The sequence below is a fragment of the Prunus avium genome, chromosome 1 (assembly GCF_965620075.1).
Source record: "Prunus avium chromosome 1, drPruAviu1.hap1.1, whole genome shotgun sequence".
In the NCBI taxonomy this organism is placed as follows: domain Eukaryota; kingdom Viridiplantae; phylum Streptophyta; class Magnoliopsida; order Rosales; family Rosaceae; genus Prunus; species Prunus avium.
In genome coordinates this window covers 7203740-7219069 of record NC_142284.1, presented here as the reverse complement: position 1 = coordinate 7219069, position 15330 = coordinate 7203740, and the positions used below count along the sequence as shown (strand labels likewise).

At 38.6% G+C, this 15330-nt stretch overlaps 2 protein-coding genes across 2 annotated transcripts; one reads left to right on the top strand and one right to left on the bottom strand.

Annotated features, from left to right (window-relative positions):
* Positions 1–1016: 1016 nt before the first annotated feature.
* Positions 1017–1647, bottom strand: LOC110752548 (pathogenesis-related protein PR-1-like). The gene has a single exon (XM_021953232.2). It carries the CDS (start codon positions 1594–1596, stop codon positions 1087–1089), a length of 510 nt encoding a protein of 169 aa, XP_021808924.1. The 5' UTR covers positions 1597–1647; the 3' UTR covers positions 1017–1086.
* Positions 1648–3730: 2083 nt separating this feature from the next.
* Positions 3731–15289, top strand: LOC110752521 (flavonol 3-O-glucosyltransferase F3GT2-like). The gene is made up of 2 exons (XM_021953198.2): positions 3731–4321; positions 14336–15289. Exons 1-2 carry the CDS (start codon positions 3823–3825, stop codon positions 15193–15195), a joined length of 1359 nt encoding a protein of 452 aa, XP_021808890.1. The 5' UTR covers positions 3731–3822; the 3' UTR covers positions 15196–15289.
* Positions 15290–15330: the final 41 nt, after the last annotated feature.

Below are 15330 nucleotides of genomic sequence, written 5' to 3'. Positions count from 1 at the left end.
TCCTTATTCCTTATATATGAATTTATCAAAGCTACATAAAATTTATAAAATAAAAAAAAATTCATGGGCGTAGGAAAATGTATAAAAGAAAGAAATTGCACTACAATGAATTTTCCTAATAACCAATTCTTAAATATAAGATAACAATGTATATATGACTTTATATATTTTTATTTATTATTTATTGGGGTCATGAGAGTGAGACATTGTATGAAGGTGACATGCATGTAACTTTACAGTCTGTGTCATATTCATTATTCAGGCCAATATGGGTTCTTAGTTATCCTTTCAGCCTACATCTTGGACCCAGTTTCATTACCAGCTAGTTTGAACTTCAAACTAGCTGGAATTTTAAAAAAATAAAAAATAAAAAATAGCCGGCCTAAACCAAGAATTGGAAGAACCGAACTGGATTTTATAGGTTTCGATTAGTTCACTCCTTTTAGTCATCTCAGTCAAAAACAGACTGAATTGGACTGAATGCATAGGGCAGTTCTGGTTATGATTTTAGGCAAGAATTGAGCCAAATCGGATCGCATCCATCCCTAGTTTGAAGGAAAAAAAATAATGGAAGTACCAAAAACTCCTTCTACCTTAAAACACTGCTTCTGGTTTAGGAGCTATTTTATTAAATTAAGTTGATATGTTTACATGATTATCATGCAATCTAATTATATTGAAGGTGTGAGCAATCGAACAGATGATCGACCTCGGGAGGAGAAATGAATGCTCTAATTACTTGAACTTACGTATATTAAATTGTTAATGATGCCCCGATTATAGATAATATACTCACCCCTCAAAAGAGAAGAAAATAATCTACCAAACAAATGCACCAACATTTCTGTCAAGCATTCTTATCTTTTCACTCCAAGATATGTAATCGCCTTTGTGGTCTTACAACGCATAAATAAAACTCATAAAGCTATAGACGCAATCCTCAAGGTTCATGCCGCTTAATTATATAATATAATCCTGTAATATTATTAGTTATAATTAAATAGAGATTAGAAAAATCCACATAAATAGTCTCCATTGTTGCCAGCCTCAAAGGCACATAAACAGCATGCAATTTCTATGAAATATTCAATAAGGCCTTTCTCCAATATAATTCCCAGGAGGGTCATAGTTGCAAACCATGAACACACCCCTACCACCCAAACAAGTGACTCTAGCACACCCAACTCTTCTTGTGGACCTCCACACAATCTGTGTATAATGCCCACATTCCTGCCCTCTAGCACAAGAATTAGACCAGTAATTGTACCACCTGCTCTCCGAAGCCCATGCCGTCACTGCCTGAGCCGGTGTCCACCCGGTGCCACTACCCCAGAAAATGTTCTCCCCATAAGGGCCGTTTGAGTGCCTCAAAGCGCAGTCGTATCGCCTTTGGTTTGCATACCATTGTGCATACCCTGCCAACTTCGCATCCCAAACCAATGGCTTCATTTTGGTGGCTGACCGGGCAGCATTTTGAGGAGCCAAAAATTGGTTAGCCTGGCTTAGGTACTGGCTGTGCCTTGTTGCAGCATTTGTGCTTGAGATAAGGACGAGAAGAATTGTGGTGGTGAAGTAGTAGTACAATGCTGCAGGCATTTTGTTTTGTGAAAGTCCAAATATTCTTTTATTTGAGAGAATTTGGGGAAGTTTGTGTTATAAGTGGGTCATTGTGTTTATTTATAATTTGGAGGCCGCAGTAGTTGGATTTTTGGGGTATAAAGTGTCAACTCTGGGGTGGCACCCATGTTCGATGATGATTGCCACATTTGTTTTTGTGGGGGACAAATTAAGCCACAAAGGTTTCAATTAATAACCTATTAAATAATTATTTCTCCAATTTCATATCATTTCAGGGTGGGTTGCCAAATTAATATATACTCTAAATTTATGATAGATTCTTCTATCGCATTTAAAGGAAGAAATTGATTTTGAATATTTTCAATTAATATTTATGTTAAAGGATTAGAACCCTGGAGAGAGGAGGCATTAAAATAAGAACAAAGATTTATTCTCTTCTAGAAATTTTTATTTGATTAACAGTTACTTCCCAAAGTGAAACCTAGTTGTATGAAGACATGTTCAAAGGTTTGTCGATATCAGTAGAATATGGATTTTTGTTTTAAAAAGTGAGGTCCTCATATAATAAAGAAACTTAAATTGAGGTCCTCATATAATAAAGAAAAACTAAATATAAAAAAACTAAAAAATTAGCATGACTTAATGTTATGAAACAACTTTTTTTAGCTAACTTCATCATCAATTAGCATGCAATGATAATAAAAAATTCATAAAATTTTAAACTTTTCAATTTGAGAAAGATAAATAATAAGTAAGTTCAGTACAAACAATAAGCAAAGAAAAATGAATTTATCAAGAGCTCCTCTTTGAGATTGAGCCAATTGCTCAATTTTTCATAGTTGTTTTGTACATCTAGAATTGCCTAGTAGGTGACATGTTTATAATACAAAGAAAAATTCTAAAACCCAGCAAGTAATATTCCATATACATAGTTTACCGTTGTTTCATGGATTGATGTCAATATATTTTATATGCAAGCATGATAACACCATTTTCTCCAATTACACACCCTCTTCTCCTAAGAAAATGGGGTAGTTGGCGAGACATGTGGGATAATAAAGCTCAAGTCACTATATTGATTTGAGACCAACAACCCCAGGGAGGGTCTTTGCTGTTCTTTCTTTGGTTTCAACATTTTGTATTGTTTGGTGTCCCATAAATTGGTGCTTCATTGAGAGAATATTATGTACTTATACAAGTTTCTCTTCTTTGGTTATCTAAGTTAATTATCAGCTTCTTGAAGCTTCTTTGACATGATGATTTCTATAGATGGCTTGAGCTCTTTTTGGCCCTTTGTAGCCTCCCTACGTGCATGTATTGATGGTCTACAAGACTCCAAAATACAACCCCCAATACTACTCAAGTTTAAGGTCCGTTATAAACATGTTCATAGTTGGATAAAAGTCTCCAAGTCACAAAACCGTTGCTCAAAAATAATAATATCGAAAGTAGAGAAAGTATGGAAGTAGGAGAAATCAGATTGTGGTGTTTTTCAAATGTGAAGGAGGAGTGACCTTTTATAGGCATCCAACAATTGTAACATCCAAGTATAATTTAGACCAGAAAATTAAGGCAATAAATTTATTAAAAAAAAACTGAGAATTCAAATGGTATAACCTCATAATAAATAGGAAAACAGCCAAATGAATTTAAAAACTAACGTTTAAAATTTTAAAAGCCTTAAATATCAACAAAAACTTGTTTACCCAAACCCACCACATGGCAACCTTTTTATAATATCATCATCACCGTCATTGCATAAAGATGGCAGTGGTTGCTGAGAATGGCTGGACAAGCAAGCCTGCATCTGTGACAAACATCGAAAGCGGGTTTCCATTTATTTATAGTCATCATTCAGGAGCACCTATGATAGTGGTACATGCTAGAATTCGGTTTTGAAGAGTGTTGCTAGTGGTGTGCCTATGAGATACATAAATGCAAGCATTTTTTTGGGGACCGCAAGCTCAACACGAGGACCTAGTGTAATTCCTCAATAACACAAAAGGAGACAAGTTAGATTGTTTTTTCGCTTACTTTATTTGTGGTAACTTTTCTTTGTCAATTATTACAACCACAATTATATCAGACTTTTATTTGGAGGACTTGTTGTTCGTTTGATAACCAAGTATCTCCATCTACCTTTCTATAGCCACCGACACTTCTGCCCTCATCTACTGTTCCTCATATATAAGTAAGTCACAGTCTCTACAGCTAGCTAGCACAAAGCCAAGACCACTAGCAACTATGGTAGGAAACCCCAAACCCCAAACTCACCATATTGCCGTTCTGGCCTTCCCTTTTGGGAGCCATGCAAGTGCTCTTCTCGACGTTGTTCTCAAACTAGCTCCAGCTTCCCCACACGTCCTCTTCTCCTTCTTCACCACTTCTAGAGCAAACTCCTCCCTCCTCTCCAAAGTCTCGCAGTCGAGCTTCCACAATGTTGAGCCTCACGAAGTGGCGGATGGGTTGCCTGAGGGTTTCGTGCCCTCAGCCAACTTTGAGGAAGCTATCGGGTTGTTTTTGAAGGCGGCGCTCAGTAACTTCATGAGGGGTTTGAAGAACGCCGAGGCGGCTACGGGTTTGAAGGTCAGGTGTTTGGTGACCGATGCGTTCTTTTGGTTCGGGGGAGATATGTCGGAGGAGATCAAAGTGCCCTGGGTGCCGGTTTGGACTAGTGGACCACGGTCACTTCTTGTTCATGTACAGACTGACTTCATACGGGAAAGGATTGGAACCGTTACTGGTAAGCAATCAATTTCCTTTAATTTCATTTTGTGAGCATTTATATGTTTCTGAAATGTTTATTTTTGTTTTTGGCAACTGAAATTTAGATATTAAGTTCATACATTTTATAGTTAAACCAATTTTGGCCATAGGAAACTAGATCCATTGTTATGTATATATTCTAGTATATGCCTTGTGGTTTGCCTGAAGAATCATTTGATATTTGAGCACTCTTTTCTCCATATTCTTTCTACTTTTGATATTTTTTGAATACAAACGATATTATACTTTAATTTAAACTAAATTACGGAGTGGGGGATTCTAACTCGATTGCATAATGAGGAGCACATATCTCTCTAGCCAACTTGACTAAGTCTTTGTCTGCCTTATTCTTCGTACTCTCGTCTAAAACACTACGTGTGATTGAAAATGGAAAATATCCAATATTACCTACCCTCCATTCGAATTAACAATTTCAAATAACAACTTGAATAGCGAAGAGCTAGTAATTTTGTAAGTCTGTGTTATTTCCTTTTTCTCTATTATCCTACATTTACTCTTATTTTTCTTCTTTCAACCAATTCACTCGGGGCTCCCGCATGTCCATTTTTTTTTCCTCCTCTACTAATACTTTATTCAGAGTTAATACATAAAACTTAGAGATGAGTTACAATATTTTGGTTAAAGATATAGTCACAGTAGCTTTTTGTTTTTTTGGTGTGAGAATGTTGCATAAATAGTATTTGGGCTTTTGGAGCATTTTTGTTTCTTTTGACTAAGATATAAAATCAAACAGACAGTGAAATGACATTGTTGGCAACAATGTATATAATCTTTAGAATATACAAGTATAGGATTTAATGCAAACGTTACAATAACGGAGCGATCTAACATCAAAATTAAGACAATTGAATTACGCATCGTGAATGGCTTATTATGCATCGTGAATGGAGGAAGTAGGCAATAGAATGCCAATTTATTAATCTAACTATTGTCTGCTGTGGTCCGGTACTTATTGAGTTGCATATTTACTTATAAAAAAGTATTCTCATGTCGGAAGAGAGGGTCTATTCCGAGTGTGAATAAGACATATATTCATACAAAAATGTTTTCTAAGATCCATCTCCAATTGAAAAATTCCCATCTTTCTTTCCAAATACAACTATTTGGCACTAAAAACACTTTCTCATATCGCTTTCATTTTAAAACACTATAGTTTACTAATTTGGAAGATTGGTACAATTTCATCTAATTAGCATAAGGCCAAAGACCAAAATTTTTGTGTCATTGAAGGGACTTGAACCTTGACCCTTAAAGAAGGAAGCTTCACTCACAAACCACTACACCAAACTTGTTTTTGTGATATTTATTCAATTGCACAATATTTATATAAACAATCAAAGGTTTAAAAAAAATTAATTTCAACACAAATTCACACAAAAACAGAAACTGCAACAACAATACAATGTAGATATCAATGACATAAAAACAAAAACAAAAACAAAAACTACACACTACAAACTCCAAACAAAAACAAAAAATGCACTGCAAAACCATGATGAAAGTACTAAAATTAGTGAGGAACCAAAAAGAAAAACCATGACAAAAGTATTAAAACGGAAAATGGAAACTACAATGCAGAAGCGAAAACTTCAAAGCATAAACAAAAACTGCAATGCAGAGTCTGAGTAAAAATGCACCTACTAAAAGTGAGGAACTAAAAGTCAAAACTATGATGACAGTACTATAAAATTATACAAAAATCTCTAACCAAACAACACCTCAAACTCAATTGTAACATCCCGACCCAAAATAAAAAGAATGGTGAATTAATTAATTTCAAGAATTATGAATTTAAAATTTTGCCCTCGGGTAGGGGTAATTTGGTCATTTTTAATCCGGAAGGATTTTGGGATAGTGGCAAGTACCTTTACGTAGGTCGTATTGAGACGCATCCATAGACATGCGGTAGGCTTGAATCGGAGTTGTAACGAGAAAGTTACGAGCAAAACATCACCAGTGGCATAATCGTAAATAAGTTGAAGTTTGATTTTAATTAAAAAACTGAAAACCCCTCCTTTCTCTCTCTCTCTCTCTCTTCCCGGTTCCTCCCTCTGCGTGTGACCCCCTCTCCCTGTTACTGTTCATCCGAACAGTTTTTGGGCAGCCATCTTCTCCTCCAGCCAACCCAAGCGACGGCATTGGTACCAAAATGACCGGCTAGTTGTCTCTTCACATCCCGCCTCCATCTAGCATGAGGCATTTTGGGAGCTCGCTGACTTCAGAGTCATGAGAACTCCGAAGTTAAGAGAGTTGGGACTAGAGCAATCCCAGGATGGGTGACCCACTGGGAAGTTGTTCGTGAGCTCCCAGAAACAAAACCGTGAGGGCAGAGAGGGGGGCCCAAAGCGGACAATATCATGTTACGGCAGAGACGATCCAGGGGTGTGACAATTTGGTATCAGAGCCACTCTGCCATGTGGTGCGAGTATGTCGACGAGGACGTCGAGCCCCTAAGGGGGGTGGATTGTAAAATCCCACATCGACCAACGAAGAATGGGTGATGTGCCTTATATGTACATGCCCACCTCCATCTCGTATGAGGCCTTTTGGGAGCTCACTGGCTTCGGAGTCATGAGAACTCCGAAGTTAAGCGAGTTGGGACTAGAGCAATCCCAGGATAGGTGACACTGGGAAGTTGCTCGTGAGCTCCCAGAAACAAAACCGTGAGGGCAGAGAGGGGGGCCTAAAATGGACAATATCGTGATATGGCGGAGACGATCCCGGGGTGTGACAATTTGGACCTACCCCGAAAAATGGCCGGAAGTGGCCGGATCGGAGGCCGAAAACTGGCAGATTTTCAATCCCCATTTAACTACCAAAACGCAGAAATTTCTCAATTCCTACCCAACCATCAGCTAGAGCATGAAAAATAAGTGGAAAAACATACCTTAATCGATCGGTTTGGTAGCCGGAGGAGGAAGAAACCGCCGGTGAAAAATCTGTTAAAACTGGGTCAAAATCGGTCGAATTTTTGGGCTTTCTGGCCATCTCCAGTGGTTCCAGCGGCTGAGGTTGGTCGGGATGGGAAGAGGACAACTAGCCAGTCATTTTGGTACCAATGCCGTCGCTTGGGTTGGCCGGAGGAGAAGATGGCGGCCCAAAAACAGTTCGGATGAACAGTAACAGGGAGAGGGGTTCGCGCGTAGAGGGAGGAACTGGGAAGAGAGAGAGAGATATGAGGGGTTTTCTGTTTTTTAATTAAAATCAAAGTTCAACTTATTTACGATTATGCTACTGGTGATGTTTTGCTTGTAACTTTCTAGTTACAACTTCGATTCAAGCCTACCGTATGTCTACGGATGCGTCTCAATACGACATACGTAAAGGTACCAGCCACTGCTCTGAAATCCTTCCGGATTAAAAATGACCAAATTACCCCTACTCCAAGGGCAAAATTTTAAATTCATAATTCTTGAAATTAATTAATTCATCATTCCTTTTATTTTGGACCGGGATGTTACATCAAATATGATATAATAAAAAATCCAAAGTAAAAACAAAAACAACATCAAAGAGTTGAAAAAACAACTTATAAAAATAGAAGAAAAAAAAGTAGAAAATTCAAATAACAATTTCAACAAGAATATACATACCTCAATAGTAGAAAAACTGTAACGACCCGGTCCTAAATTAATAGTTAAATTTTAAATTATACAAGAAAAAGAAAATTTTACCCCCGGGATTTATTGAAATGATTGAAGAGTTGACTTTTTTTTCTTCAGGAAAGATTAAATAATTAAAATAAGAGGAAATAAGTTTAAATGAGGAAAGAAGTGGAAATGAATAATCAAATAAAATGATTTGAATTAATTAAGGTTTTTGGAAATTAAAGTATTATTTAATATTAAAGGGGCAAAAAGGTCATTTTAAGTTAGGAAGGGAATTTGGAAATTCCGATTGGATCATTGCGTAGAGCACGTCGAGACGAGTCCGTAGACACGTAGTGTGCCCGAATCGGAGTTGTAATGAAGAAATAGCGATCAAGAATCGGCCAGTGGCATAACCGTAAATATTTCGAAGTTCAGTTTTTTTTAAAACCCAGAATTTCTTCATTGGGCAGCTCGACCAGCCAACTTCAGGTTGTGATTTCTCCCAACTTTGGCCACCGTTTCAAGCAAGACCGGTCCCAAACGAACCATCATACTTCCCTCTTCCAACCTCAGCCCTTCACCGCCTTGATCTGCCACCGTAGTCGCCGGAATCAACCACGAAACAGATGATTTTGGATAGATTTTTCTTAAACTTTCGCCAGCCGTTTCTCCCTCAGGCCACCAAACCGGTCGAATAAGGTATGCTTTTCCATCTATTTTTCATGCTCGAGCTGTTGGTTGGATAGGATTTGAGAAATTTCAAGCGTTGATAGGTTGAAATTCGAATTGGATTTTGGCCGGTTTTGGGATTACATTTCCGGCCATTTCCGCTTGTTTTTCGGGGTAGGTCCAAGAACAAATATGGTTCCAAATGGGGTTTTACACTTAGAGTAGGAGTTTGGGTTGGCGGTTTGGAGAATTTTCAGCCGCCGGAAATTACTCTGCACACCCACGCATAGTAGGCCTATGGGCCATGTGTCGGGGAACACTTCCGATCCTAAAATGATCATCGTGTTCTCACGAGTGCGTAGGTACTTTCAGATTTCAATTCAGATAACTCTTTCCCAGTTAGGACTCATTTACATGGTCCTTCTAACCCTTCCCAAAGGATATAACTGCCTCGGAAGACTCATGGTCAACCGAGGGGTCAAACCGCCTAAACTTGGTCAACTGGGCTCGCAGGGCCCACGACCTCATATCACAAAACTGGGAGTCCCTAAAGGTTCCAATATGCCTAGGACACATGTCCCGAAAGTTTGGTCTTGATCGGACGGTCGAATTAATCACGATCGTACGATCAGACGGTTACTATAAACTTAGCCCTAGGTTGGGGTTTCTAGAGTATCCGGGACTCCGTTTTACGATCCGTCAAATCCTACATGATCATAGAATTACCTAGATCAACATATATGAAATTGACTATGATCCAACGGTTCAAACGTATCGAACCCGGAAATCGCATAATAGGCGAGATCCGTTCGGGGTTCAAACGTTATCCGAATTGAAATCCGAAAGTAACTACGCGCTCGTGAGAACACGAATATCATTTTAGGACCAGAAGTGGTCCCCGACACCTGGCCCAGGCTCCGCCCACGCACCGGCCGTGTGTTGGGTGTGCAGAGTAATTTTCGGCGGCCATAAATTCTCCAAAACGTCAGCCCAAACTCCTACCCTAGGTGTAAAACCCCATTTGGAAGCAATTTTGTTCTTAGACCTACCCCAAAAAAACAAGCGGAAGTGGCTGGAAATGCAATCCGAAAACCAGCCAAATCCAACTCGAATTTCAACCTATCAACACTAGAAATTTCTCAAATCCTACCCAACCATCAGTTAGAGCATAAAAAATAGGTGGAAAAGCATACCTTATTCGACCAGTATGGTGGCCGGAGGAGGGAGAAACGGCCGGTGAAAGTTTAAGAAAAATATGTCCAAAACTGCCTATTTCGTGGCTGATTCCGGCGACTACAGTGGCCGATTGAGGCGGCGAAGGGCTGGGTTGGAAGAGGGAAGTGTGGTGGTTCATTTGGGACTGGTCTTGCTTGAAACGGAGGCCAAAGTTGGGAGAAATCACGACCTGAAGTTGGCTGGTAGAGCTACCCAAGTGAAGAAATTATGGGTTTTAAAAAAAATTGAACTTCGAAATATTTACGGTTATGCAATTGGCCTATTCTTGATCGCGATGTCTTCGTTACAACCCCGATTCGGGCCCATTACATGGCTACGAACTCGTCTCAACGTGCTCTACGCAGTGGTCCAATCGAAACTTCCAAATTCCCTCCCGAACTTAAAATGACCTTTTTACCCCTTTAATATTAAATAATACTTTAATTTCCAAAAACCTTAATTAATTCAAATCATTTTATTTGATTATTCATTTCCACTTCTTTCCTCATATAAATTTATTTTTTCTTATTTTAATTATTTAATCTTCCCCGAATAAAAAGTCAACTCTTCAATCATTTAAATAAATCTCGGGGGTAAAATTATCTTTTTCTTGTATAATTTAATATTTATCTATTAATTTAGAACCAGGTTGTTACAATCTACCCCCCTTATAAAATTTCATCCTCGAAATTTCATACATGTCACTAAAGGGGTATGGATACTGGCCCCACATCTTTTACTCAGGTTCCCAAGTAACCTCCTCCTCAACTTGGTATGACGAGAACTTAACTTCCCACATTTCCCAAACCTCCCCATGAAGAAGCTTCAATCCGAGGGTCACTCAACTTCAAAACATTCCATAGGCTGGCCTTTAAAACATGAATATCACCAAAATGCAACTTAAATGTCAGGACTCTAGTACCTCTCCCGACCTTTGTTCACTGTTAAAGACTCTAGTCCCTTGTTCAAATCCTGATGAAACCAAATTCGGAACATTTCGTGTTCCAAAGAAAAGGGGCCAAGCAAGTGACTGACATGAGGGAAATTATAAATTATGCAATCAAATCATAATCTAATCAGAATAGGGTATTGGTTCATATTATGAACATCCACCTCATGCAATACCATACGCCATTTTTATAATCAGGCAAAAGCTCCCATTTCACCCATTCCTATGTAGCTTATCCATCGACTTTCTTCAACAATTTTGCTCCTGTAATTTCTTTTATGAAATGATCCAACCTTTGAAAGCTCCTGACAATTTTTATCTCATCTCAGCGGATTCAGTATTTCCAGCTTTCCTCCTTCATTAAAATTGATAGACGGTGTTGCCGACATAATTCTTCGAAAAGAATTCCAGAAATGATCTTTTATCAATTTGTAATCATCATCCACCTCAACATGGTTATAAGCAACTTGAATGATGCATGCCTACGCCAACTGTAGAGGATACTATGAGTATCTTCCAAATCTTCCCTAAGTACTCTCTGAAATACTCCTTCGGCACCCTTCCTTGCCCTTGATGTGCAATTAAATGTCTCAAAAATTATGTATTCCTATGTGATTTGCTTACTTTAACTATCTTCAACGAACTTCACCATTTAATCATTTGAAACTGTTGAATCAACATCAACTCTAACCATTGATGGCCAAATCTGAATTGTCTTTGGTGACAGCGTTTTAAGAGTTGACAGGACCATGTAAACGAGTCCTGTAAACGACCATGTAAACGAGTCCTGACCAAGTTAGAAGGACCATGTAAACGAGTCTTGACCGGGAATGAGTTATCTGAATCAATTTATCAGAAAATTGATATAAAGGCCAGGAAATAGATTGTGAAATAAAAGGAAAGTATTGATATAAGTTTGGGATACGGTTTTTCAAACCCATCACAAGGGTACCCCCTAGTTGTTTGAAACATTGTCATTTATAAATAATGCCCCACGTGTTTCGAGGACCCCTGAACCGTGTGGTGCGAGGATTGCGGCTCAGATAGAAGTGGTATCTCCGAGGCTTGCAAGGATTGCGGCTCAAGTGGACTTGGTGTCTCCAAGGCCTGCAAGGTTGGAATTGACGGTATTAATAGAATTGACGGATTAGGAATGGGGGTATGCCTAGTTGGAGAGAGTTTCAGTTCTGAGATATTCTTAAACTAAAATAAAGGGAGTTCAGTGTATGACATATTTATATTCAGTATATGATTGATAAGAAAATTTGGAAGAACTACGTGTGGCTTGATTCCTTGTTAAGGGTACATAGGCAGCTTGGAGTAAATAGGTGCAGCCGCGAGGTCAAGTAATAAAAAGGTAGTCCAGTTAAGTTATTATGAAATCTAACATTGTTCTGGGGATGTTCTAAGAAATTGAATTGAATGTTGTTAGCAGAATGATTTGTTCAATTTATTGAGGCCTGAGGCCAGAATGATATGATGTTTGAGGCCTGGTAGTTGGGTTATATATAAATATGTATGCATGTTTTACAGGTGGCAATTTTTTTGGGAAATGTTCAATTTACAGGGGAGACTCTGCCGAATTTTTGGCAGAAGTCGCACTTGAATTTCATTGAATTTTGGTTAGAAGGGCAATTTTGGTCAATTGTGCCGTACAACCGCCAGGTGTCAGACATGCACAAGGTTCGACTCGGATTCCAAAGTGGAATTTGGGTCGGGTTCTGTCAAAAACTGAGCTTCACATCAAAACATGAATACTGCAATAGAAGAAGAAGATCGAAAAATGCACTGCAGTTTCTATAAAAAACCAAAAGTTCTCATATTTAAGGGGGATTTTTAACCCAAAAAAAATGTGGATATCAATTATGTAAAGAAAAACAAAAAAAATGCAAAAAACAAAACAAAAATTTTGAACAAAAAATAAAAAATAGCGACAAAAACAAAAACTAATTTTATAGAAATAAAAACTACACTACAGAGTATGGGGGAAAAATAAACATATTGATAAGTGAGGAACCAAAATGCAAGACCATGATGAAAGTACTAAAATGGAAACAGAAACTGCAATGCAAAAACTGAAACTGCAAACCACGTTCTTTTTGTTTGGTTTCTTACTCCATGGCAAAATTGATTGGGTGCCAAACTAAGAGAATTGAAAGAGAAGCAGAAATGAGAGAGATGAGTTGATTGACCTAGACGAGCCAAATAACACAGGTGATAGCAGTGACACTTCACTAGACAGGGCTTGGATATCGTGGTGCTACAGTCCCATGACTGTTGGACTGTTCTAGACAAAATTGACCACAAACTCCAGCTGTTTGGGTTGGGTATTTTGGCGGGATGATAGAGAATGTGATGGTGAGCAACTTTTGTAAAGGAACTATAGTGAGATAAGTTCGTTATGGTGACGAAAACTCGCCATTAAATTGGGTTTGCAGTAGGCCACGACTACTAGACTGTTCCAGCCAAAATTGGCCATTAACGCTGGTTGTTTGGGTCGGGTATTTTGGGAAGATAATAGAGGAAGTGATGGTGAGCAACTTTCGGGAAGCAACGACGACGAGATAAGGTCGTTAAGACGATGGAAAGTCACTGTGAAATTGGGAATGTGGATGCTTTGCTTTCCAGTCGAGAGAGATAGGGGAATGATGAGATCTGATTTTGGCGAGGCTTTTAAACAAAAAGGGTAAAATTGTATTTTTTACATTTCTAATTTAGACATGCCCAATGAATTTGGGCCTCCTCTTTGGCTAAATCCAAAACAAAATTTGATTCCTAGGTATTAAAACCCAAATAGAAATACTTTATGTCTCAAATCCTAATTAATAAGAATTGTTATGTCTAATACCTAATATTTGTGTATATATTCCAATGAGTTGGACTATGTGATTTATTCATTGTTTAACATATGTTTTATACTCAATCGTTTCTTGGTTAATTTTTTTTTACTTCAATTTTGTTATTTTATATTAGTTTATTTTTACGAAGATTTTAACCTGATTAGTTTAGATACTTTCACTGCTTGATTTTAATTTCGATTGTTGTATCTTTTTGTTTTCAGTATTTAGATTTGTTGAGACTTAATGTAGGACGTCCGATAGAAACTCGCTGTTAGGTTTATATGTTGTACTCTTTTAGGGTGCTTATATTTTATAGAGCATCTCCTCTAAAACAACAACAAAAAGGTAGCCATTACTAATTACTATAGGCCGCTTCATAATTGGACATTGAGCCCATTTTATATGATGGACGTTGTTGGGGTGTTGGGTGCTGCTCTATCGGCTCATTTGAAATGCCATCGGGCTAACCGGCGATGAGCCCGTCTCTCTCATGTGCGCACCTACTGTGCGGGCCGCAGCCCAATATAAGGCCCCCAAATTTGGACCGGAACTGTAGGTAAAACCCAAAAAGGCCTCTTCATTCTAACGAAAGAAGAAAAAGAAAAAAAGACCCCCATAATTCATTTAAATTTTTCTGAACTTGCAGCTTCGTCTGGCTCATGAAGGACTTTAATTCCTTTAACCATTGCCCTTTTTTTTTTTTTCAGGAGGTGGAAAACAGCCGCTTGACTTCCTTCCCGGATTTTCAAGATTTCAGATACGTGACTTACCGGATGGAGTAGTAACAGGAAACTTGGATTCACCCATAGCAACCCTGCTACACAAAATGGGACAAAAACTGCTCAAAGCAACTGTTGTTGCGGTTAACTCTTTCGATGACGTAGACCCTGAAATTGAGAATGCACTCAAGTCAAGGTTTCAGAAGTTGCTCAACTATGGACCGATGAGCCTAATATCAAGATCACCACAATCGCCCGAAGACAAAAGTGGTTGCATAGAGTGGCTGGACAAGAACAAGCCTGCATCTGTGGTATATATTGCCTTTGGAAGCGCGGCAACCCCACCACCTCATGAGCTAGAAGCCCTAGCTCAAGCATTGATTGAAACTGGGTTTCCATTTATTTGGTCATTTAGGGGCAACATAGAGGATTTCTTGCCCAAAGGGTACAACAAAAGTAGCCTAAATGGGAAAATAGTTTCATGGGCTCCCCAGGTGCAGGTCTTGGGACATGCCTCAGTTGGGGTTTTTGTGACACATGCTGGGTGGAATTCGGTTATGGAGAGCATTTCTGGTGGGGTGCCTATGATTTGCAGGCCATTTTTTGGTGACCACACGCTCAACATGAGGACCGTAGTGGCTGTTTGGGGAATTGGAACTGAGTTTGAGGGAGGGGTCATTACAAAAATTGGAATGGTGAAGGCCTTGGAACTTGTTTTGAAACATAAAGAAGGAAAGGAAATGAGAGACAAAATCGGGGCCCTTAAAATTCTTGCTCAACAAGCGGTTGAATCTAATGGTAGCTCCAGCCAAGCTTTCAATAGCTTGGTGGACATTGTCACCAAGTAATATCAAGTAGAAAGCTTGGAGATTAATTACAATAAAATTTAGGGCTTCTGAAAAACTATTACACATCAAAAATCTGAAAAACCACATTTATACCTATGCAGTACGCAATACGACAATATACGTACCTACACCATA

What these genes read in the sequence shown, in the direction of transcription:
- LOC110752548 (XM_021953232.2), bottom strand. Translation starts at nt 1,596, where the DNA reads ATGCCTGCAGCATTGTACTACTACTTCACCACCACAATTCTTCTCGTC.
- LOC110752521 (XM_021953198.2), top strand. Translation starts at nt 3,823, where the DNA reads ATGGTAGGAAACCCCAAACCCCAAACTCACCATATTGCCGTTCTGGCC. An exon ending in AAGGATTGGAACCGTTACTG is followed by an intron (nt 4,322 to 14,335) that starts GTAAGCAATCAA and finishes TTTTTTTTTCAG; the next exon opens with GAGGTGGAAAACAGCCGCTT.